This window comes from Phyllopteryx taeniolatus, chromosome 1 (assembly GCF_024500385.1).
Source record: "Phyllopteryx taeniolatus isolate TA_2022b chromosome 1, UOR_Ptae_1.2, whole genome shotgun sequence".
In the NCBI taxonomy this organism is placed as follows: Eukaryota; Metazoa; Chordata; class Actinopteri; order Syngnathiformes; family Syngnathidae; genus Phyllopteryx; species Phyllopteryx taeniolatus.
The window spans coordinates 13,655,197-13,679,069 of NC_084502.1; the positions used below are offsets into that span (position 1 = coordinate 13,655,197).

Sequence of the window (23,873 nt, forward strand, 5' to 3'; positions counted from 1 at the left end):
ATGACTTGATTTCAAATTCAATTTGTTAAGAATATAAATAATAGTGAAATGAGGATGCAATTGTATATATGCAATATGATGAGGTCACAATGGTGGAAAGGAAACCATTATGAACCCTAACTATGATGTGGCCCGTGATTGAAATGAATTTGACAACCCCGCCTCATGCCCGGACCATTAATTACAAAATCGTTTCTGTCAAATGAAAGACCGCTCAATTGAAGCAATGGTTTATTGTCCAAGTCCCAGTAAAAAGTAAAAACAATTTTCTGAAAAGGAATTGTCAAAGATAAGATAATAGAATGTGTGAAAGATTTCTGTTTTGCACCCTACGCAGGACATTTTGTAAATGTTCCATTTCTGCTAAAAAAAACCAAAAACAAAACATGCAAAGGTCAGCGAGCAGATACGTATGTGAATGGAAAAAGTGCCTTTGCTGTGATATAGTAGCTGCCCACTCAAATGTCAGTAGACAAAATAAGTACAGGATGCACTCCTTGGGGGGGGGGGGGGGGGGGGGGGGGGGGGGGGTTCCGTGTCTCGTTTGACCCATTCAGCTGTGACATGTGCGTCACAGTTCTCCTGCAAGCTTTCACTTAGCACCGAGTTCACTCGAAATCAAAACCATCTAAGAACACTTGGCTGCCATCTCCGTCGATCCATGTACTAGTCTGCTTATCATATTCAGGAAGCAACGCAAAGAGTCATCTCATTCAAAGGTTTGACTTACGTACAAGCAAGCGAGTCCCAGCTTGCACATGGATTGTTACACCCAGTAATGTTCCCCCAACCGTCCCAAACCCAGCACACGCATATTGAAACACATCTTAGAAGCCCTAATTTCAGTTTTCGCCTGACATTAAAAGTGCCTAGTCAGAGGTAAACAACAGGTTGCTGTGGTCACGACTAAAAGGCCATAGACACCAAGAGTGCATGTCATATTGAGGCCATTCAGCTGGCGCCATCATTTTAAGTTGACACTGACACGCTGCAATTAAGGAGGTGTGTAAGGCACTTGTAGTTTTGCCCAGAATTCCCCTTCCTGCCCCGTGTTATGAGATCCTGGAGGATAAAATGGCACCTTTTGTCCGAACGATTGAATCATGCCACACACACACACGGATCATAGACAAAGATCCACACTGTACAGCAAGTCTTTCCTTTTGTCGAGCGTCATAAAAGCTCTCAATCAGGCCACGAGGTGATCCTGGGATTCTTTGGAGACTAAAGACTCCGAGCTGCTGTTGCCGTGCTCTTCCTGGGCTTCGTGGAAACTGCATTCCATTGGTATTAATGTCTCGGGATCATCTGGAGAAGATCAAAAGTACACGTCAAACACATGATAGTTGGACATGTACGGATGGAACGTCTGTGCCAACTCAGTTTGTTGTTTCGATATGAAGTTCTAAAGTTTGGGTTTTTTTACCGTATTTGTCAAAACAATCAGGACTTAATTTAGTCGAAACTAAAAACATGGAAAATGAGAGGACTAAAGACGACTGGTTAGCACATCTGCCTCACAGTTCTGAGGCCCGGGGTTCAAATCCCGGCCTCGCCTGTGTGGAGTTTGCATGTTCTCCCCGTGCCTGCGCGGGTTTTCTCCGGGCACTCCGGTTTCCTCCCACATCCCAAAAACATGCGTGGTAGGTTCATTGATTGTTTGTTTCTATGTGCCCTGCGATTGGCTTGCGACCAGTTCAGGGTGTACCCCGCCTCTCGCCCGAAGATAGCTGGGATAGCCTGCAGCACACCCTGTGACCCGCGTGAGGAAAAGCGGTAGAGGAAAATGGATAAACATGACTGTACCTAATGTTTTGTCCTTCCTCGTTCTTTTTCTCTGGAGTTTGTTGCCATTTGGCGAACCAGCTTCGTGGCACATTAGTGCCACCACCTGATAATGTTCTTCCACCTCACCTCGGGGAAATCAATGTGAATTGATGGTGAGGGTCTCAAGCACATTTGTATTGCAACACCAAAAATTCGTCAAGCGACAGCTTGGCTGGCGGTGTGGCCGCGAGTGCGCGACATGTGATGGACGACGCCCCCGCAAGTCACGCCTTCTTCTTTCTCGGTGGTTTCTTGAAAATCAAATTCGAGCCAGAGATTTTCAGTTTCTTTGATCCCATTTATCATGTAGCCGAGTACTGTCAAGTCACAATGACTCTTTTCACAAATATGACAAAAGTGATTTTTCTCTTTTTCAAATTAAGATGTCACAGAAATATCACTAAGGTCGACCTGTGTGAAACAAGGTAAACATTCCAACTTCAAATTCTAACTCAGATGGTACAGAAATAATTGTATCGATTTTCTGCAATATTTCTACAGTTGACACGCCACCATAATACCTGTAGCTGTTGTTATTATTGGTGCGTTGGTGGTTTTGTCTCTTGTCTTCTTTTTTCTCTTCAGACCATATACAGTTAGGATCAGAAAGATGCATAAAGCCAAAAGGCACACACTCGGCAACACAGACAAGAGCAACGGCCATGAGGATTTCGTGCGATCGGATTCTGAAAGACACAAGCGGCTGTAAATGACGCAAAAGACAAAACCGGTTGCATTTCGATGAACCAGAAGAAGGCAATAACATCTTACCGGGTTGTTTCAGACTGCTGGGTGAAACGTCAACGCACCTATTGTCAGTGAAGGCATCGCCACTGGCCAAAATAATTTGATCTGGATTGGGACACCTTGGAAAAATAAATTGCATCCATATTGTCAATCGAGCATTCGATGATAGTTTCGTTGATATGAATGCGTCTCACTTGGTACGCCAGGGTTTACACTTCTGGTGAATTTGATCATTGAAGGTTCCATTTGCACATGGTCTGCAGGAACCTGCGGGGAAGGGTTGACTTTTTTTTTTAAATGTAATCATGTAAGACGACATGTGAACGTGCTGCGTGAGGACAGCTCAAAGCTTACGATTCTCAGAGGGTTCCTCGCCTTTGCCGCATTTCTTTAAACAGAAGGAACAGCGGTCGTTGCCACACAGGAGTCCTTTTTTGCATCCGCACCGCGTGTCTGTCGTGGGCGTACAGTCCTCCACCAGAACCTGCGCGCCTGGACAAACGAGCAAATGGTCGAAGGCTTCTGGAGGCTCGAGAACTGACTGTAGAAAAAGCACCGACCTTCACACTGAGTGCACCTGGAACACTTGTAGTTTTTGGGGTTCTGTGTGTAGGTTTTGCCCTCACAAGGAGTGCAAAGATCTTGTGGGTTTGCGCCACAGTGAGAGACCAGACGATTGCCTGCAAACACCACAAAAGCAAATCGCTAAAAAATTCATTACAACACAATCATCTAGAATTGGGCTTTTTTTGGGGGGGGGGTTCTACTTACTTACCTTTCCCGCAATTTTGAAATACAGCCTCAAAAATAAAGGTGCTTCAGAGATTCTATATTGCACTGACAGGAGTTTGGAGTTATGGTCACAGAACAAATTGAACTTGCATCTCAAGGCACCCTAATCACATTGATGGTGTTTGTTTTCCTGACTTTGTCAAGATTAGATGATGCAAGACATGACCAAAAAAAAAAAAAAAAACATTTATTATCCCTATGCATACAAGTAAATGAACGACAGGGTAGTACGTAGAACCTTTACTCTTTTTAAGAGTTTCGGAACATTTTGTAATGACATTTACAGTTCCGTTGCATGGTTGTGAAATGGGTTTGATTTGAGGTTTTGCCTTTTGCGTATATTTGGAAATGATGATTCATAGGACTGAGTCAGAGTTTCATTACACACACAAATAAAAGTGCAGCATAAGAGTGAGCCATGCTAAATGTTTGCCACCCAAATAGGTTTGGTGTGTTTGTAAAAACACACACACGGTGAGACGTGTGGTTAGCACATCTTGCTCACAGTCAAAGGGTTCTGGGAATGAACACTCCAAATTGCCCATTGTGAGAACTGGGATAGACTCCAAATCACCCATGACGCAGAAAACAGGATATGCGGCAGAAATAGACGGATGAATGGAAGAAAGAGTTTCTGCCCTCGTCTCCGTATTGTGGTTGTAACCACACAAACTGTGAGCAGATTGTTTCTACACAACTGGACTAAATCACGGACCTCCAAGGCTCATTTACTGACCTAAAGGCAAGCTTGACATGTCAAAAGAATAAAAGAAAAAAGAATGTTCTTTGCTAGCGGTTAGTAACCCAGGAGGCTGTTTGAAGCAATAAGGTCTGAACAAATGAATAGAGCTCAGATTGAAGGTTCGACCATGATGATGTCTAAAAACGATCGTACTCACCCGGGTGACATTCATCACAGCACACATCTCCGTGCGGTTGTGCTCCCGAGCGCCATCTCTTGCAGCCTCTGCTTATCTGATCCAGGCTGCTCAGAGTCTCTCCGACGAGCAGCAGGAGGATGGTGCCCGCCATCGCAGCCATAAGAAGCTCTTCAGCTCACACTGAAAACTAGCAGGTGGTGACAAAAGTTGCGTCTGTGCCCCTCAGCCTCATTGGTGTGTGTGGTGGTGGTGGTGAGCAAGCTGAGCATGTTATTCATCTCCTTCAGTTTTTTTTCCTCTCATCAGAGGCGGGGCCTTTACTGATAAAAGTGCACAGTCCATATATTTTGCTGTAAAAACGCATACAGATTCTTATTTACATTTCATTTGAATTGTTCTAACGCATTCTCAACCCTTTTGGGGTTGGGAAGCTTTCAGGGGAGAATTTGTATTTATTATTATTTTATTTATTTTTTTTCCCCCCAAAAGCACCCCCTGTAATAACCCAGATGCCAGTTTATGATAACTGCCACGGGAATTGTTCTTTTTTGAAAGTTTCAACGTAAATAGTCATTTTGAATCTACTTTATCAAATTTATAATCCCACCAGGGAAATTCTATTTTGTCTTACTGAGTCAGTTGGGAAACTCTTCTTCATGTGTGTCTCTGTGTCTGTATTACACTACTACCAGGTGGCCAAGACGCACACACCAGATGGAGCAGCACAGTCCACTGAATTGATGCAAAAAAAATAATTCTTCTTTACATTCTATTTAGATTTGTCAAGCGTGCTATTGCGGATTCAGACCGTGACCGCGTCATTGTAAGCGCATAGTGCAACGTTGGCATTTTCCCTTTAGCATAAGCTTCGTTCTTGCTCTGCATTGGCGAAGGAACTCCTACCGCTCCGTTCGGTGTGCGTGCTGTTTATACGCAGCTATGTACCTGCAGTCTCGGATCGGATCATTTCAAAAGCTACAGATTTTGTTTAGGGGGCGACACATTACAACAATAAACAATCAACCCATAGTTGGAAGATGAGCTGGATTCTTTGGGCTGCTAGTGGCGATTTGAACTCAACTGTGTAACGTAATATCAGTCATGTTCTTGCCTTGTTGAAGTATCGTTGCCCAGCAACTACTGACCTGACCTTTGAGTCGAGCCTCCTGCAAATTTTGGAGTTCTAAAACGGGTAGTGTTCTTGCCTTAACAAAAATCCACTTTCAAGAATTTTCTCGGGGAGAATTTGAAAGGAATATGTATACAACAGCGACCGTACCTTGTTCTAACCATCACAAAACAATCTAAAAATACAATGACAGTCGCTGTAATTTTCGAAGACTGGTAGGAAGTACAGACTGAAAAGAAAACTGAAAGCGATGTTCCTTCATTAAATGAATACGAATAAAGATAAGAATCTAGCCATCTCTCCTTCGATCAATCCAATTGATCGTAGTAGCATGTGGAGATGCCTGAAGTTCCCGTCTCCATTTCTCAGCAGTTCTCAGAGCGCAATCCCAGTGACTCAGCTCTTTCCCACTCTACTTATGACTTATGCCTTGCATGTTCCTGCTTACACCACCCTTGAAATTCCAGTAGCTGTTTTAGTTCCTGTTCCAACCGGCCCCGGATTACACCTGGCAAAATGTTCAAACAAACTAACAAATCGGCTTTCCAATCATTACAGTCGAGGAAATTCTATTTGATTGGATCCGGTTTGTTGACTGTGTCACTGTGTGATGGATTTGAAATGCTACTGAAAAATTGGTGGAATAAAGCCACGTGTGGGGAGTAATGCGCTACATTTATTTAAGCAATTCTTGCTTTGTACTTGTCAGAAGAATTAGTTAGTCGAGTGGTCAGAAAACGCTACTTTTGCCTTGGGCACCGTCACATGACTCAATGGAACTACCAATAACGGTTTACTGGAGACAGACAGTCAAAGTCTCCGCGGCCTCACATAGAAGCAGTTTTCAGAGTGACTCATCTTTGTGAAACTTCCATCCATCCATCCATCCACCCATTTTCTGAGCCGCTTCTCCTCACAAGGGTCGCGGGCGTGCTGGAGCCTATCCCGGCTATCATCGGGCAGGAGGCGGGGGAAACCCTGAACTGGTTGCCAGCCAATCGCAGGGCACATTCAAACAAACAACCATTCGCACTCACGGGCAATTTAGAATTTTCAATGAACCTAGCGCGCATGTTTTTGGGATGTGGGAGGAAACCGGAGTCCCCGGAGAAAACCCACGCAGGCACGTGGAGGACATGCAAACTCCACACAGGCGGGGCAGGGGATTGAACCCGGGTCCTCAGAACTGTGAGGCTGACGCTCTAACCAGTCCGCATCTTTGTGAAACTTCAAAATGTAAAAACAAAGGGAAAGAACAGCTTTGTAATTTCTGCCCAGTGAGCCTATTGTGCCGTTTTGTACGTGTAAACAAAGAAAGTTAATTCAAGACAATTTCATGTGGCGTAATTTGCCTTCATTTGTTATTTTTATAGTTTAAATGTAGTATTGTTTCAGTTAAAGCAATATTGTTGGGAAATATCAGAATTTTCACATTCCCATTTCATTTTTTTTTTTTTTTTTTACCTTTGTCGAGTTGGCATTGCTTTGCTTGAAAAAAAAAAATACATTACTCAGTGAAATATATATATATTTTTTTAAATTTACTTGTACTTGAGTCATATTATTCTAAAGTAACAGTTCTCCTAATTGAGTCCAATTGGTGGCTCCTCCGAATTGCCAGCCAGTAGCTAATTCTATTGCAATGAAACGAGGGTGTGAGATGAGTCACTTGCTCCAAATGTCATGCGTTTACCTCGAGGTGGGTGAAAAGTTAAAAATTTCCCACGTGATGTCACCGACGCGCATCGTGTTTACCACCTGTGCTTTCAATAAATTCCCGGTCGTGTTCAAAGCGATCCATGGAGCTGCCTTTCTGTTTAAAAAGAACTGCAGTCTCACTAGTGTGACGATTGCCTTGGGAAAATCGGGTGATTTTGACAGCATCCTTAGCTCTTGTACATTCTTCCTATTCACAAACAGCCAAGGACACCTCCCACACTTCAACCGCAACTCCTCAGATAGCATCATTGACTATTTGTATTTGCATGTCATCTACAAGTCGGCACTTTTAAGCTCCAGCGAGCGACGACAGGAACTCTGGGGTCTGCTTGTTTGCGTCACACTCAAGTGTCGCAGGAGGGCTCACTTCCTTCCTGTGGGGGGAAAAGTGGCACACGCAATTCTTTTCATTTATGAGAAAAGAGTGTGTGTTGTAAAAGCTCGAGCATGTTGATCAAATCAGCCCACTGGGAAAGTACACGCAGCATCGGGGCTCCGAAGTCCCACGCAGGCACGTCTGTCTGTCAACCCGACACAAAATGTCAGCGCGTGTCGCTGTTGTTTTGACATCGCACCTCTTGACGGTGCATCATTGCTTTGACTCGGGGATTAACGTTACGATCTGATGACCAGTCACATTTGAATCAAACACTTCAATTATCCTGACTCGACTACTTTTCTCTGTGAGGACCAATGTTTGCACTTAGTGAAAGATTCAGCCAGAACTTCAACATAGAGATTTTTAATCATATATAATAAATTTCTATGTACAATTAACTTTTCTTTTGTAAAGAAAGATGATTCAAGAGAAAGCTCTGATTTGCAAACAGTGTTTGTTACCAACAGGAGGGAGAGTCAACTTGGAAAAGTCCGAATATTCAGGCCGGGCTCGCCCTTAAAGTCGATATGTAGTTCAATAAACATGAGGTGCTTTGGCTTCATCGAGCTGGCTTTCTTCTCCAAAATAGGGCTGTGTGATGTGACCAAAATGGCATATACAAATGCACGTATCACCACATACGACACATTTTGCTGTACAGTGGACCCCCGCATACTCATCATCTAAAGATCTGCGGATCTTTTTTTTTTTTTTTTTAAATAATTGATTTTCTTTTTTTTCCCCCATTCGCACTCCTATGCACACCAGTTGTCCACCGTGCAGGCTAAGGGAACCAACTCTGAAAATGCTTATTGGTGGTTTACCAATTCCAAAATGCTTGGGGTTAACAAAAAACAAAACCATTTATTTTCCCAGCACGGTGAACGACTGGTTAGCACATCTGCCTCACAGTTCCGAGGCAGATGCATTTCTAATGGACGTAATGTCAATTACCCACAGATTTTCACTATTGTGGTCCGGCCCGGTGGTCCCCATCCCCCCGCGAATAGCAGGGGTCCACTGTACATTCAGTGACTAACTGCAGGTAGTGAGTCATCGATAAGATCAGTTGACAAGCTGTGAGAAGTGCTGCTAAAATTAAATAATAATAAATAAAGACTTAATAATAAAAATCTATAGAATCTACAGACCAGATAAAAAGTGCTATCATGGAAAAGATATTCTCTTCATTTTTTTTTGGGGGGGGGGATAAAATTGTTTGCATTTGATCTGTGTGTGACCCCCCCCCCCCCCCCCCCCCCAAGCTAGTCCTTACCTGAAACGTGTTGCCCAATTTCTCTCACCACACAGCCTGATGATAGACAAAATTCAATATTAAGCTCACCCTTGTCCACTGTTTGCAATCCGATTTGTACGGCACTTGAAACCAAAGCGATGGTCAACTTTCAAGTGTCTCGACACTGACAATGATACATTCGACAAAGCGCAGCAACGACTGCGGAAACTGGCCACTGAGTGACGTGATTGTCAGTCAGCCATAGCGGATGACGTACGGCACCGTCAATGCAACGCAATCACATAAATAACAACACAAAAAGCCTCCAGTGTACATACAGATTGTTCCTTTTGAACGTTGGCTAGATGGGCCCCCCGGCCCCAAATACAGGTAACGCTTTAACCCAAAAGCGGTTGAAAGTCATGCATCGTCCTACCTCATTACAACCAGGCTGAAGATACCCGCTGATCGCAGGTAGCATGTGAGTAGTTGGCAGGTAAGAGCTTGGGGAAAGAAAAACAAACCAAGCAAAAAAACAGTGGTAATGCTACAGCATGAGACAACAAGTCAAAAGTTGGCAGCCAATGTTCCTCGGTACGCCAATCGAGTCCACGGGGGAAAAAAAATAAGTGCGAGAGGTTGACGGTCTGGGGATTGCGTTCCAGGCCCAGCGAGCTTTAAAGTCTCAAAGGGGAGAACATCCACGGTGGAATGAAGGAACACTCTGTTTGGCCGCTTGAGAGATTCGGATCACCACATTGAACAGCACTTCACAAACTGTACACTTCACGTCCCTTCTGCAGCCACAGAATTTCCCATCATCCTTTGCGGAGGCTTTAGCCAGTCTCTGTGTTCGTTCAACAAATAACGGAGAGGGAGCAGTAGCAGTCGTGTGTTCAAGGCACTGTCCTGTCACATGATGTCAACAAAGAACTCGCAGGGATTGCCCATAGCGTGCTGCAAGGATTGGCGGCTGGCGGTGAGCTCGGGGGGAAAGGCGGCTAGCTCTCTCCCGGGAGGCGCTCCCGGTGGCGTGCTGCTGCTGACCGAAGCCTTCGGGGCAAGGCGCGCCAGGCAATACGGCGGCGGCAAACCAGGAGGGCCGTAGGAGGACGCGTGGCTTCGCTCGCTGTGGGCGCACGAAGCCGGCCCTTTTTGGGCGAAGGGCACGTGGCTGTAGGTGAAGGAGGCGTGGTGGCTCCTGTGCGACTGGCTGTGACTCGATCGGGCGTGGCTGCGATGGCTCATTTGACTGGCGCACCTGTCGGCGCGCCTGCCCGCCTCAGACTCGCTGCACGTTGACTTGTGAACCTTCTCCTGCGGGGACGAACGCCTGCCCTTGCCCGCACTGGGGTTGGATCCACTGCTACGGCTTCCTGTGGCAAAGACACAGGTGTCTCATCAGAAGAATGCGGAGGTCACACGCGAGAGCAGTGTTTCCGTCACAAAAAGTAAAAACTGTAGACTGAAATAAGGACCATCTCGCCACAATTTACGCAGAAATCTGCCTTTTCACTTGAACACAAAGCTATTAGTCTTGTCATATAAATGGCAACACATTTCTACCTTCTGCCATTAGTGGAAAAACATCCATCCATCCATTTTCTGATGGAGCCAATCGCAGCTATCATCGGGCAGGAGGCGGGGGAAACCCTGAACTGGTTGCCAGCCAATCGCAGGGCACATTCAAACAAACAACCATTGGCACTCACGGGCAATTTAGAATTTTCAATGAACCTACCGCGCATGTTTTGGGGATGTGGGAGGAAAAGCCACGCAGGCACGGGGAGGGCATGCAACCTCCACACCGGGCGGGGCCGGGGCTTGAACCCCGGTCCTCAGAACTGTGAGGCTGACGCTCTGACCAGTCGCCCACCGTGCCGCCTAGTGGAAAAACATTTACATTTTATAGCTGACTAACGATACATGATTTGTAGTATTGAAATAATTTTGGGAACAATTAAGTGCAATTGGATCATTTCTCACGGCACACTTGATGATCTCACACTAATGTAACATGGCGCAGTGTTGGGAATGGCTGCTTTAGGGGACGAGGAACCACATTAGGTAAGTTGTGGCGGAATGGATGCCATACGCCTCACAAAACTATTTCTCACAGAAACATCTATTTTATTTGGTGCTTGTCCTCATTAGCGTCACATGATAAGCTCGAGCCGATCCCAGCTTGAGGCACCGATTGTTTTGGGGATTCAAATATGGAATTTATTTCCCTGTGTGCCCTGCAAAAGTTGTATATGTTACGCAGGCTTGATGCAACCTTCATATCCCGCAAAGACATAAATTCCCTTTTTGACTTCATACGCAGTTAGAGTTACCAACTGCACTAATAGATGTATTCCACTTGAAATATGCGCACACTCACGCCTGACTCTGACATTTGCATTTACGAAACCTCTTGATCGGATCTCACGTCCTCCACTTCCACGTTGTAGTCAATGTGGGTGGTGCGTTCCCTCCTACAGCCTGACGATGGCGACAGTGGTCATTTCCCTTTTCAGTAAACCTTGTCAACAAAAACCTACAGCAGCTTCGAGGAAAAGGCTCCAACCTACAAAGTGAGAGCACACGATGCAAGCTTTACGGACTTTTTGAGAAATGTATTACTACATGGCGCAGACAAAATCATCTTAGGCCTGTCAAAAAGGTACTTTGACATTTGAAACGACTCCATTGACAGCGACCGACAATGTTCAAATAAGCCCATTACACCACGGGATCAATCTAATGACGATAACTACTTTTAATAGAGTACACGTCTAGTGTGGTCGATAGAGCTGTATCTATCACACTCATAACTCATAACTCCTAACATTGCGCACCTCCTCGTTAACAATGAGCCCGACAGCACTGGGTATAAATGGCGCATCACTGAGAATGACTGCACCGGCCTCACACTGGTCGTCCTGCATCACCGTGTACCTCGCAGCGCAGCGCAGTGCGGACACATGCCCGAAGATGCGGAGAGGGAGAATGGGCGGCGGCTTGACACACAGGACAAAGGACGACACATGAAATGTATGCAGGGGGAAACCTTCAAGACTCTGTAAAGTGAAATCACATACTTGTTTAAATGTTTAAAGATGATTGCTGAAAACGTGTGCAATGGCTGATACATTGTCGAGATACCGTATTGCGTTTAACTGTTTTTGGCCGCAAAGGCGCCCAGTGACGCATTTGCGCTTCTGGCATGAGTTGCCCTCTAACGCACGATATCAAAACTTGAGCCTCTTTGTTCGCATCAGCGGTTATCTGGCACAATTGCAATGTGCAGCTGTCTCGCTATGCCCGCAACCCTAAATGGCATCTGCCCTGTGGACAGTTTGCTGGCGCGGCCCCTTTAGAGCACCTCGTTGTTGGCCGTGAGTGCACGCAGAAGAGCAGGGGAGTACAACGTGACAGCCAGCGTGTGAACAGGGGCTTCGAGTTGGCTTAGAGCGGCGAGTGCCTCATTGTCGCCAAGTGGAAAAGCGGCACGACGACCCGGTGGGACATGTTCTACACAATGGAGGCTTTAAGCATAAGAAAGATGCTAGCTGAAGTAGCATCCATTTTGGTAGTCGACAAATTGCGCGGGGCGTGATTTCAGCGCTTTCAGCATTTGAAGAAGAAGAAATTTGAGAGCAAAGACAAACATTGTCACGATTTTGAAGCCTAATTGTATATACTTGATATTTTGACTTATTCAAATCTGGCATGGTTGTTACATTTACAAGACATTTCTTTTCACTTTACAGGGATGTTAACGCTACGGGCGGGCAGGCAGGCAGAGTGACGAGCACAAGAGGAGGAGGAGGAGGACGAGAGAAAGGCTGGAGGAAGGAAAGGAGGTGGTGGAGATTTGAGGGGGTGTTGCAGGCTTACCGGTTCCCCCAGTGTCCTGGGACTACCTCCTCCTTCAGTCTACCGTTGCCCAGCAAAAACAGAGGGAACAACACAATTACACACACCTTCCCCATTACCTAATGTATCAAACATGTACTCTGACAGGCCCATAACAGCCACCCGGGAATGGCTCACGTGATCAAAGTCTATTAAGGTAGAAAAAGATGCGTCTCGGAAATACGCATACGTGACACGTGCTTGTGTGCAAAAGAAACTGAAAGATGGATTCAAGATGTTCCCAACGAAAACGAGCAGCACAGCTCTGCTCTGACGTTAATGGCTACATCTCTGGTCTTGCGCTGAGGCTTGGAGCCCAAAGCTGGTCGCTCATACCTGACATTTAGAACCTGAATGGACAATGCACCAATATAACACTAATAATAAAAAAAAAAGAGTGATATTAACCTTTCCTGCTTTGTCCTCATATACCACCTCACAATGTTTATATATGGTGCCTTGAGATAAGAATGACTCGACTTATGAGTTTTTCATGACACGAGCAGTCACTCGGACGATTTTTTGCTTTGACTTGCGAGATATGAGCAGTGTATGGTGGCAGTGAACTGAAATAGACTCAATTCACAACAAGTAGCAGTTTGGCAGATATTGAATAATTCTTCAAAAAAACAGGTTGCAAGCTGAAGTTTACTACACAAAACAAAGATCATTTTTACAGTTTATGTATTTAAAACCACACAAATTTGCCTTACGTTAGCTTGATGCTAACACACAATGTAAACCAAATAGAGGGGCTCACGAACAGCATCGATAGACACGGTTTTATAAGCAACAGATATTTGAACACAAACGATGCAGCGACACATTTAGACAGACAATATAACAATACTCACAGGTATTAATTATCTAATTAATGATTATTAAAAGAAACTCATATTACTGCAGTTTACCGAGTCATTTACAGTAGTTGGGAAATATTTCATTAGTCTGCCTGACTATATTATACTGCCCCCTGGTGGCCAAGTCACAACAACAGAATGAGCAGCAATCATTTTGTTCTTGACATTCTATTTAATTATGTCTTCACCAAATCTTTTTATAAAGTACAAATTTATAGAGTGGTATTTTCCTTATCAAAGACACGTTACAAGAATTTTAGGTTTTTTTTAGGGGTGGGGGGGGGGGGCAGAAACACATTAATTGCATTTCCATTCATTTTAATGGGGAAAGATTTGAGATACGAGAGTACTGACTTACGAGCGTGATCACGGAACAAATTTAACTCGTATCTCAAGGCACCACTCTACTTTGGATGCAGCGAGGCTATTTAATTGAGGGTAAAAGTGGCAGTGTACATTTTTGATTTCCGTACCAATGTTAACCACTCGATCTGGGAGAGAGAAAGAGAGAGAGAGAGAGAGCGCACTTCATATTAGCGCTGGAGATAACAGAAAGCATGTAGCATGCCCCCATGTTGAATGATTCCAGCAATGATGAAGAGGAATGTGTTGATTCTTGAAATCTGCAATCAGATTTGGTTGTGCACACCCAGCACTGTAGAGCTGCATGACTAGAGATGTTAAGGAATACAGTACCGCCTATTCGCCGTTTGTTAGTCACTCAATCACCGGTTTGTGTTTTTCCTTTTTTATTCTGACTGCCACACGATGGTGTAAAAGCAGTCAGTAAGGGGGAAAAAAAGTAACTGGAATATCAGCCCAGTCGGGCTCTGAGATCTGCCGACTCGGATCAGATAACGAAGCAGAGAGTCCCAAGCAAACATGATGAAACAGATTTTAGCTGCTACAATGCAGGCAAATGGAACAAGTTGCCAGTAGAATTGAAGTCAGCCCCAAGTGTCAATGTCTTTAAGTCCAGGTTAAAATCTCTTCTTTTTTTTCTCATGCTTTTTAAAACCTTTCCACTTTAAAAATGTTTTTTTCCTGCACTGTACTTGGTTTTTAAATGTTTTTAAGCTGCTTTGTATTTTTCTTTATTTTTCAAATGCTTTTGCTCATGTGAAGCACATTGAGTTACCTTGTGTATGAAATGCGCTATATAAATACATTTGCTTTGCTTCGGTGTCTAAAAGTTATTGTTGAAGTTACAGATCTCGTCTGAGAGACGATCTTTGTCTGTCTGGGTAGGAGCCACATTTAGCGTGGGTCGTTAGTGGGAGTTGCGAAGAGTCTTCGTCGCCCGTGCATGTGCTACATGCGCATTTTCTTGACATCAAATCATCTGTAATATTTATGGGATATTTACGGCTTAATGAATTAATATAGCCAAATAAATAAATTAGCAAAAAGAAAAAAAATAGGGGCTTACTGTACAATGACCCTGCTTTTAAATGTATGCATTTGGAGGCTACTTCAAAGATGTACTCTGACAACCATGGAGTTGTCTTCGATTGAGGATGTTGCCATTTGGCATGTTGGGTTTCCTCATGGAAACAAGTCATCTTGCCCCTACTTGGCAGTACTCACCCTCACTGTGTTGGCTCCCTGCGCTCCCACTGTGGAAACTGTGGCACGGGTTCGAGTATCCAGGCGGGAAGCAGGGGGGCGCGGAGGGGAAGGGGGGGTAGGGGAACGGCTGCCCCCCCATGGGCCACGGGTTGGCGGCGGGTGGGAGGGGTGCCAAAGCGTCATGTTCGGACCCGCCTCCACTGGAGCCCTCGTTTAAATTGAGCGACGCCATGTCTTTTTGAACAAAGAAAAAAACCAACGATTAAGTTGAATCACTGTCTGGCTATATAACAATATACTTTCACTTTTATGATACTCTACTTTGGCAGAGGTCCCCAAAGGTGTAGTAGCACTGCTCAGAGAAGGTGATTTTGTTGACAGTGTGTCTCAGGTAGCCATGTTTCAGCAGACTGCTTGCATACTTCCTGGCATCCCGCCGGTCTTTGAAGCCCTCCACTCGGGAGTAGAGCCAGTCCACCACGTCAGCGCCTGACACAGCGAGCACAATCACAGCCACGCTTAGACTGCGGCACCAAGCTGCGGCTACTCTATGCTAGTGTACGAGAGTCTCCGGAAGTAGCTACTGTACAGCTTCAGTTTTCTTGCAAATGCGCTACACTAAACAGGAGTGTGTATATGTAAGATATCCCACTCTCTCGACTGAGAGGCAGATGTGACAATCAATAGACCCTGCCCTGCTGCCCTGAATCAAAACATTATTTGAAAAGACAAAGAAAGTCTTGCATTGAGTTCTTTTACTCACCAATGACAGCATTGGCGATGGTGATCTTCAACCACATTCTGTCCCGAATCTCCAGGCCAGAGTCCGGCAACTGCATAATCTTGACGATGGTCGCCATGTCTGTTTTGCTCGTTGATAGAGGCAAATCGTCGAACTCTGTACATGTTTAAAAACAGATTCCTAATAATTGCTACATCATAAAGCGACGGTGGTGGTGGTGGTGGTTAGGTTTGTTACCGTAGTGGGGGTATGGTCCTGTCAGGGCAGTGGTGTGTGAAATCCAGGCGGCAGGGTCAATGGGTCTCACTGGCTCAGCTGCTCATAGTGACAATAATACAACTCAGTTTTTCACTTCATCTTTGAGATGAATGAAATATTTTTCATACCACGAGGGATGGTGAAGTAACTTCGAGGAGATGGATCCCAACATTTGGCAACAGTAAGACTTATAGGACTGAAAAGAAGAACACATGACTCAACTCAGTCATATTCAAAAACGCAACAACTTTATTCTTTAGCTCACTAATGTGCCAAATTCAGCCACAAACTTTGAACACTTTGTAGGCAGAATTTGTCATTGGCTTACTAGATTTGTGACCACAAAAGGGGAAGCAGCCTGCATTTAACAAAGGTTTTTACCCAGTTTTGGAAACGATCTCTCTCAGGATCCTCACAGCGTCGTCATTGCTCATGTTCTCAAAGTTGACATCGTTCACCTGAACAAACAAACAGCGGAATTCATTTATTGACTACTAACTGATCAACATCAACCCACTAGACACTTCATTAGGAACACCCACGCAGCTACAATAACTTAACAATGACTGACAACAACACATTGGGAAGTGGAGTGATTGTGACATGAAATATGAAGAAAAATAACAAAAAAGAAGGACAATGCAACTTTATTAGGAATAGCATGGCATAATCTTATGATTATGCCTGTAATTATACATAAATAAAATCTCTCCTCTTTTTTACTTTTTGACTCAAAGCAGCCCTCTAGTGTCCACATAAAAAAGGTGGTCAGCAATGTCTTGTATTTTGAACTAAAAAGGGCAAAAAAGATCCAAGCAACTCAACAACACGATGCAAAATCAGCGGCAAAAATAGAAATTTGACAAGCCACCACAGTGGCATGATACAAATACAATGAGCCGTGCTCTATTTTTATACGCAAAAGCAAACCTTTGTCAGTTCTCCTGATCAATGAGGATGCACTTGTGTACCTGCAGGAGCATGTCTCCCGGTTCTATCCTGCCATCAGCAGCCACAGCTCCGCCCTTCATGATGGAGCCGATGTAGATGCCGCCGTCACCACGGTCGTTACTCTGACCCACAATACTGATGCCCAGAAAGTTGTACTTTTCTGTTAGAGTGGAATATCAATTCAATAACGATTTATTTATTAAAAAAAAAAAAAAAAAAAAAAAAAAAAAAACCTGGGACATCTGGATATTACAACAACAGGATGTGAAAATATACAAGAAAATAGAAAACGGCTCACACTCCTCTAGGGAGACTTCCTACAAGATGTTTGATTGTGTCGGTGAGAATCTGTATGCGTTTATTAAACATAGGAAGGGTCTTTGCCAAACTATTCCTCTGAAGTTGGAAGTATACTGTGGAATTTTACGTAGTGGTTTAATGCAAATTTTTAAAAAAATAAATAAATAAAAATGTCACTGGGCATTATGGTTAATTCTTAAACAACTAACTCGTAAGAAGATAAATTATTCTTCTGATTAGGGGCTGAGCACTCATGAAATATCCTAGAATCCCCCCTACCATACTGTGTTTTAAAAATCCAGTGTAATGTAAGTTTCGGACACTTCAATTGAAGACTTACCCATGTTAAGTGTGACAGTGATGATGTTGAGGCTCATGGTGGAGTCGGTGATGCTGCTGAAGGATGAAGACTGCAAAAGCAGACGAAGGATACGACATGTGACGCACGTGGCAAATAACTCAATGTGGCACCAAGTCAACATGATTGAGACCGCTCATTTGTCCCTCACCCTCAGCGTCACAGCCAATTTGAGAACTAATGCGTCTTAAAAGCGCTCACCCGGTCTATTTTGGCCACTTTGTGCCTTCGCCGGCGGAGCTTGTGCCTGCGCATCAGCTGTGAGGAGGTACTGTGTTCTGTGGAGCTACTGAGCCTAGAGAAAGAGATTAAGGAAATGATTTCAACTGAACCAGGTTGTAGAATGTTAACGTCATGAAAATACACATTTGCTGTCATTATTTCAGTAAGACAGTTGTACTTCAAATCAATGTTTGCGATTCAGGTGGGTTCCATATTGTTGCAATCAGCAGTTAGGAATATCCTTCATAGAAAGTGCGAACTGTGAAGAAAAGGGATCTACATTGTAAATGTCGACTTTTTGCATACATTTATTTTGTTTTCCGATAGAAATCTTTAAAAGCTGCCAATGATTGTTTTCAGTTTTTATAACTAAGTGAGTGACATGCAAACTTTTTCTTAATTTCCATATATGTCAAGATGGAATATCCTTTGCAATCTTTAGAGTGATAATACCTGTGCTCAACCACAGTGTAATTCCCCACTGCTTAAAACGACATCAATAATAAAACATGAGGATTTAGTCAATGACAGACGTGACAGGTGAGTGATGCCTGTTGCTTAAAGAGAGGGCTCCCAAAATAGATCAAACAGTAATCTTCCATAAAAGGTCTCCTATTGAACTATACTGTCGTGGTGTACAGTTTCAGGAATAAAGAGTGAAACGCTGCAGAGAGTCAGAGAAGCATCCCGAGGAGAGAGCTTACCTGCTTGCGTTTTCATCTTCTTCGCTGTCGACAAACGAGCTGGACTCCAGCTCGCTGCTCATCACGGAGGTGCTGTCGTAACCCATGGCCGAGTCCCTCGCAGTGCGCTCCGATTTAGAGTGGCCGTTGATGCGAGGGACTGAAAATGAGGAGGGGAGGGAAGTAAGAGGTCGTGAGTGTGGCCACAACACATCAGGTACACCTACATATTTCCTGCGGTCTCAAAAAAGCTCGATATTTATAAAGCCAAGAAATGTTATGCTTGACCACTGTCTGAGAGGTATTCATTTGTTAATGTTTCTCATTACGGTTGACATTTGGTGCACTGCATCACACTGAGAGCTGTTTCTAATATTCTGTCCCATCATACAGGTCCACAGGGTAGCCAAAATATTAGTTAAACTAGTTAAGTTTAAGTTAAGGCAGAAATCTCAATACAATTCTTGGCAAGTATTTCATTCAGGTGATGAGTGTCCATTGAAATTGTGCTGGAAGTGAAAATTCAAATTCAGCTGGACTGAAAAAGATAGCAATACGCAACATTAGCCGGTGGGAACTAGAAGAAGAGAGATGATAGCGTCATGAAACCACACGCAGCATACATACACTGCCAGCGGGGAGGGGGCGCCTCCGGGTAACAGCGCATTGGCCGAAACGGTCCGGTAAGGCGAAGAGGGCGAGGCACAGAACACATCTGCCAAGCTCCAGCAAAACGTTCCAGCAATGTGGTCGTTCCCATCGCAACAAGGTGCGTTTCAGAAAAGGAAAGCCCGAATCAACATCCTCCGCTTGAGTTTACTGCCACGTATTTGCTCCCCTCACACCGATGGCTAGCCCCTCCAGACACTTGTGCATCTATCTGCACTGTTCGTTGGCCAGCCAAAAAAATAAACACTCGATTAAAAGCTTTGACTTGACTTGAACTAACTTTCTATAATTGCATCATATGACCCCAAAACAAAAACTACATAAATGACCATCTAAGAACTTCTGGCACTATTTGACATTACAGTTCTAACACTCAAAAGTCAAATTATTATTTCACGCAGTAAAACAAACAAACCTGTCTCACCACAGCCGATAGCAAGCCTTCATGCTACGCACTGGCAATCTGGACTAAACGTCGTCTACTTGCTGCCTCTCATCACACACGACTTTATAGGATGACTGCTAATCTGCCTCTGACCAATCAGAGCACAGAGAGGTAAGAGGAGCTTTACGATGAGGCGATGTTCTCACCCATTGCTGCCTCAGGTGAAGACATCCTCTGTGTGTTTTAGGAATTAAAAAATAAAGTAAAAATAAAAACAATTTAAAACAAAGATTTGGGCCCTTTTCCCTCTATTATGGACACCAGCTGTTTCTCTGCAAATGCTTCAACATGGTAATACAAGCTTTGATTCAACACTACACATGACCCTTCATAAAGTGACTGTGTTCTCTCTATTACAACAATATCAGACTTATCTTTCAGAAAAGGTCCAACACCTGTTCAGCCTTCCAAGAGTTTCAACACCAGTGCACGGGCAGAAAAGGTAATAAGGGATACATTTCCAGGCGATCGCTAATACTACATTGACTCTGTGACAGAATCACTTGGAGCGGGTGTATCAGGTGACTGGGGAATTCCTGCCACTGATGCTGCGAGCGGAAAGGCTTCTACTTCCGTCTTGGTTATGGTTTCACATCCGGGGCCTGGGACTGCGGCTGCACCCAGCCAGCCAATGTAAATCAAATGAATTAGATGACTCTGGCTTTACGTGATTGGTTGATTTATGAAGAGCACAACTGCTGCTGCAGCGCCCAGGAAACAACCAGCTGCACTGCTGGTTCCATTTAATTAGCAGAAACGCAGGCCTGTGTGTGTGTGTGTGTGTGTGTGTGTGCGCGCGCGTGTATGGGTGTGCCAGACAACAAAATTAAATGATGGTAAGAATAAGTCTCAGTGACAGATATAATTGAACTTCAAGGTAAAAACAAGCAATGACAGAAATGCAAGTGAAAAAATTAATTGTTTAAATCCCAAGAATCGTGCACTGGCTTATAATAAAGTGATAAGTATACAGTTGTGTTCATATGTTTATATCCCCTGGCAGAATTCATTAAATATTGGCTATTTTTTGGAAAATTTGAATAATATGAATGAAATGTGTACCCCGCCTCTCGCCTGAAGATAGCTGGGATAGGCTCTAGCACGTCCGCGACCCTAGCGAGGACAAGCGGTACGGAAAATGAATGAATGAATGAAAGCTCTGCCTGATCACTCATCCCCATTTTACAAATTCTGACAGTGTCTACGTAAACTCTCCTCCTTGAGCCGTCACCTTATCGTGTTGGAGGGGTTTGTGTGTCCCAATGATCCTAGGAGTTAAGTTGTCTGGGGGTTTATGGCCCTGGCAGGGTCACCCATGACAAACAGGTCCTCGGTGAGGGACCAGACAAAGAACGGCTCAAAGACCCCTTATGATGACGACCAAACAATGGACTCAGGCCCCTCTGGAGCCAGGCCTGGAGGTGAGGCTCGAAGGAGAGCGCCTGGTGGCCGGGCCTGCACCCATGGGGCCCGGCCGGGCACAACCTGAAAGGGTAACGTGGGTCCCCGCTCCCATGGGCTCACCACCCATGTGGGAGGGGCCATAGGGGTCGGGTGCAGTGCCCGAAGGTAGGGAGCTTGGCGATCCGATCCCCGGCTACAGAAGCTGGCTATAGGGACGTGGAATGTCACCTCTCTGGCAGGGAAGGAGCCCGAGCTGGTGTGTGAGGTCGAGAAGTTCCGAATAGATATAGTCGTGCTCGCCTCCACACACAGCTTGGGCTCTGGTACCAGTCCTCTCGATAGGGGTTGGACTCTCTTCCACTCTGGAGTTGTCCACGGTGTGAGGCGCCGAGCAGGTGTGGGTATACCTATTGCCCCCCGGCTCGGCGCCTGTACGTTGGGGTTTACTCCGGTGGAGAAGAGGGTAGCCTCCCTCCTTTCGGGCCTTTTTCGCCTGTGGGACTCCTGAGGCAGCCGATGGGTACCGGCTGGCCAAGCGGAATGCAACTTCGGTGGTCGCTGAAGCAAAAACCCAGGTATCGGAGGAGTTTGGTGAGGCCAAGGAGAAAGACTTCCGGATGGCTTCGAAGAAATTCTGGTCCCCCATCCGGCGTCTCAGGAGGGGGAAGCAGTGAACCACCAACACTGTGTATAGTGGGGATGGGGCGCTGCTGACCTTGACTCGGGACGTTGTGAGTCGGTGGGGAGAATACTTCGAAGACCTGCACAATTCCACCGACACACCTTCCCATGAGGAAGCAGAGCCTGGTTTCTCTGAGGCGGGCTCTCCTATCGCTGGGGTTGAGGTAACCGAGGTGGTTAAAAAGCTCCTCGATGGCAAGGCCCCGTAGGGGGATGAGATTCGCCCGGAGTTCATAAAGGCTCTGGATGTTGTGGGGCTGTCCTGGTTGACACGCCTCTGCAACATCGCGTGGACATCGGGGATAGTGCCTCTGGATTGGCAGACTGAGCGCTACACCCCCGTCAGGGTCCTCGAGGGTGCTTTGGGAGTATGGTGTACCGAACCCTCTGATACGGGCTGTTCGGTCCCTGTACGACCGGAGTCAGAGTTTGGTGCGCATATCCGGCAGTAAGTCGGACTCGTTCCCGGTGAAGGTGGGACTCCGCCAAGGTGTCCTTTGTCACTGATTCTGTGCAACCGAGGCGTAGAGGGGGTCCGGTTTGGTGGTCTCAGTATTGCATCTCTTCTTTTTGCAGATGATGTGGTTCTGCTGGCTTCATCAAGCCGTGATCGCCAACTCTCACTGGAGCGGTTCGCAGCAGAGTGTGATGCGGCTGGGATGAGAATCAGCACCTCCAAATCTGAGACCATGGTGCTCAGTTGGAAAAGGGTGGCGTGCCCTCTCCAGGTCGGGGATGAGATCGTGCCCCAAGTGGAAGAGTTCAAGTATCTTGGGGTCTTGTTCACGAGTGAGGGAAGAATGGAACGGGAGAGCGACAGGCAGATCGGTGGAGCGTCTGCAGTTATGCGGACTTTGTATCGGTCCGTTGTGGTAAAGAAGGAGCTAAGCCGAAAGGCGACGCTCTCGATTTACCGGTCGATCTACGTTCCTACCCTCACCTATGGTCACGAGCTGTGGGTCGTGACCGAAAGAACAAGATCCCAGATACAAGCGGCCGAAATGAGTTTCCTCCGCAGGGTGTCCGGGCTCTCCCTTAGAGATAGGGTGAGAAGCTCGGTCATCCGGGAGGATCTCAGCGTAGAGCCGCTGGTCCTCCACATCGAGAGGCGCCAGATGAGGTTGCTGGGGCTTCTGATTCGGATGCCTCCTGGACACCTCCCCGGTGAGGTGTTCCGGGCACGTCACACCGGGAGGAGACCCCGGGGTCGACCCAGGACACGCTGGAGAGACTACGTCTTTCGGTTGGCCTGGGAATGCCACGGGATCCCCCGGAAGAGCTGGATGAGGTGGCTGGGGAGAGGGAAGTCAGGGCGTCCCTGCTAAAGCTACTGCCTCCGCGACCCCGACCTCGGATAAGCGATAGAAAATGGACGGATGTACGTAAACTTATGAGCACAACTGTATAGTCTTCATATATAATATTAACGGACCACCCAGGAAACCTGTCATACCTTAGCGCTAGTCTCAGAGTTGTGTGCAGTTTAGAATATAAATATTTAGGGACAGTGCATGCAAACAAAGTCAATTATAAAAAAATAAATAAATAAAAATACAAATACAAATTGGCAAAAACAGCTGCATATGAATTACTTAGGGCACAAAAAACATGTTTGGAAATCACAAGCACAGTCACAATGCTCAAATCATAACATCTGCCTCAACACAAGTCCTGAAATAAACGTGGAAGTAGAACACAACTGAATGAGCCAGTCACACTGACTAGCTGTGATGAAATAAGGAAGACAAAGACAGACAGCTATATTTGGTTTGCAGCATCTGACGCCAATATTTTGTGGAATGACAAAACATGTTCCGATGCATAACTGGCGGCAGGGCTCTGGGTCTGAATGAACATGTTGAGGGATACAAAGTCAGGCTTTGTCATACTTACGCTCGGTTTCTCGAGCTCTCCTTCGGGCACGCTCTCTTTCACGCTCGCGCCGGTGGCTCAGGAGGGACTCTGTGCCCGTCTCGGTATCCAGGCAGTCACGACTGCTCACTGCGTTGGCGCTAAAATCAGGATAATCTTAGTCAGATTAGGTGAAGAGAAAAAAACAACGACAACTCCTATTTACACTTTAGCACACAAGCACTCTCCATCTTTTTTATTTGGCTGCA

At 45.5% G+C, this 23,873-nt stretch overlaps 2 protein-coding genes across 2 annotated transcripts in view; both read right to left on the minus strand.

Moving 5' to 3' along the window:
• Positions 1-218: 218 nt before the first annotated feature.
• Positions 219-4,536, minus strand: LOC133478060 (tumor necrosis factor receptor superfamily member 9-like). Its single transcript, XM_061773605.1, has 7 exons — positions 4,266-4,536; positions 3,135-3,254; positions 2,929-3,066; positions 2,769-2,841; positions 2,599-2,693; positions 2,349-2,513; positions 219-1,308 (listed from the first exon to the last, which is right to left on the minus strand). The coding sequence occupies exons 1-7, from the start codon at positions 4,405-4,407 to the stop codon at positions 1,190-1,192; spliced, it is 852 nt and encodes a 283-aa protein (XP_061629589.1). The 5' UTR covers positions 4,408-4,536; the 3' UTR covers positions 219-1,189.
• A 3,285-nt stretch (positions 4,537-7,821) lies between these two features.
• Positions 7,822-23,873, minus strand: part of LOC133478066 (segment polarity protein dishevelled homolog DVL-1-like) — a 39,647-nt gene continuing 23,595 nt past the window's right edge. Inside the window, exons 4-15 of the mRNA XM_061773628.1 lie at positions 23,647-23,765; positions 18,576-18,714; positions 17,851-17,944; positions 17,632-17,701; positions 17,012-17,151; positions 16,422-16,498; positions 16,169-16,236; positions 16,020-16,097; positions 15,804-15,938; positions 15,362-15,529; positions 15,059-15,274; positions 7,822-10,087 (exon numbers count right to left, since the gene is read on the minus strand). Coding sequence (XP_061629612.1) covers positions 9,624-10,087; positions 15,059-15,274; positions 15,362-15,529; positions 15,804-15,938; positions 16,020-16,097; positions 16,169-16,236; positions 16,422-16,498; positions 17,012-17,151; positions 17,632-17,701; positions 17,851-17,944; positions 18,576-18,714; positions 23,647-23,765 — 1,768 coding nt within the window. The 3' untranslated portion in view covers positions 7,822-9,623. The remainder of the gene's footprint in view (positions 10,088-15,058; positions 15,275-15,361; positions 15,530-15,803; positions 15,939-16,019; positions 16,098-16,168; positions 16,237-16,421; positions 16,499-17,011; positions 17,152-17,631; positions 17,702-17,850; positions 17,945-18,575; positions 18,715-23,646; positions 23,766-23,873) is intronic.

What these genes read in the sequence shown, in the direction of transcription:
- LOC133478060 (XM_061773605.1), bottom strand. Translation starts at nt 4,407, where the DNA reads ATGGCTGCGATGGCGGGCACCATCCTCCTGCTGCTCGTCGGAGAGACT. An exon ending in CGAGGAACCCTCTGAGAATC is followed by an intron (nt 2,842 to 2,928) that starts GTAAGCTTTGAG and finishes CCTTCCCCGCAG; the next exon opens with GTTCCTGCAGACCATGTGCA. An exon ending in TGTAAACCCTGGCGTACCAA is followed by an intron (nt 2,694 to 2,768) that starts GTGAGACGCATT and finishes TATTTTTCCAAG; the next exon opens with GTGTCCCAATCCAGATCAAA.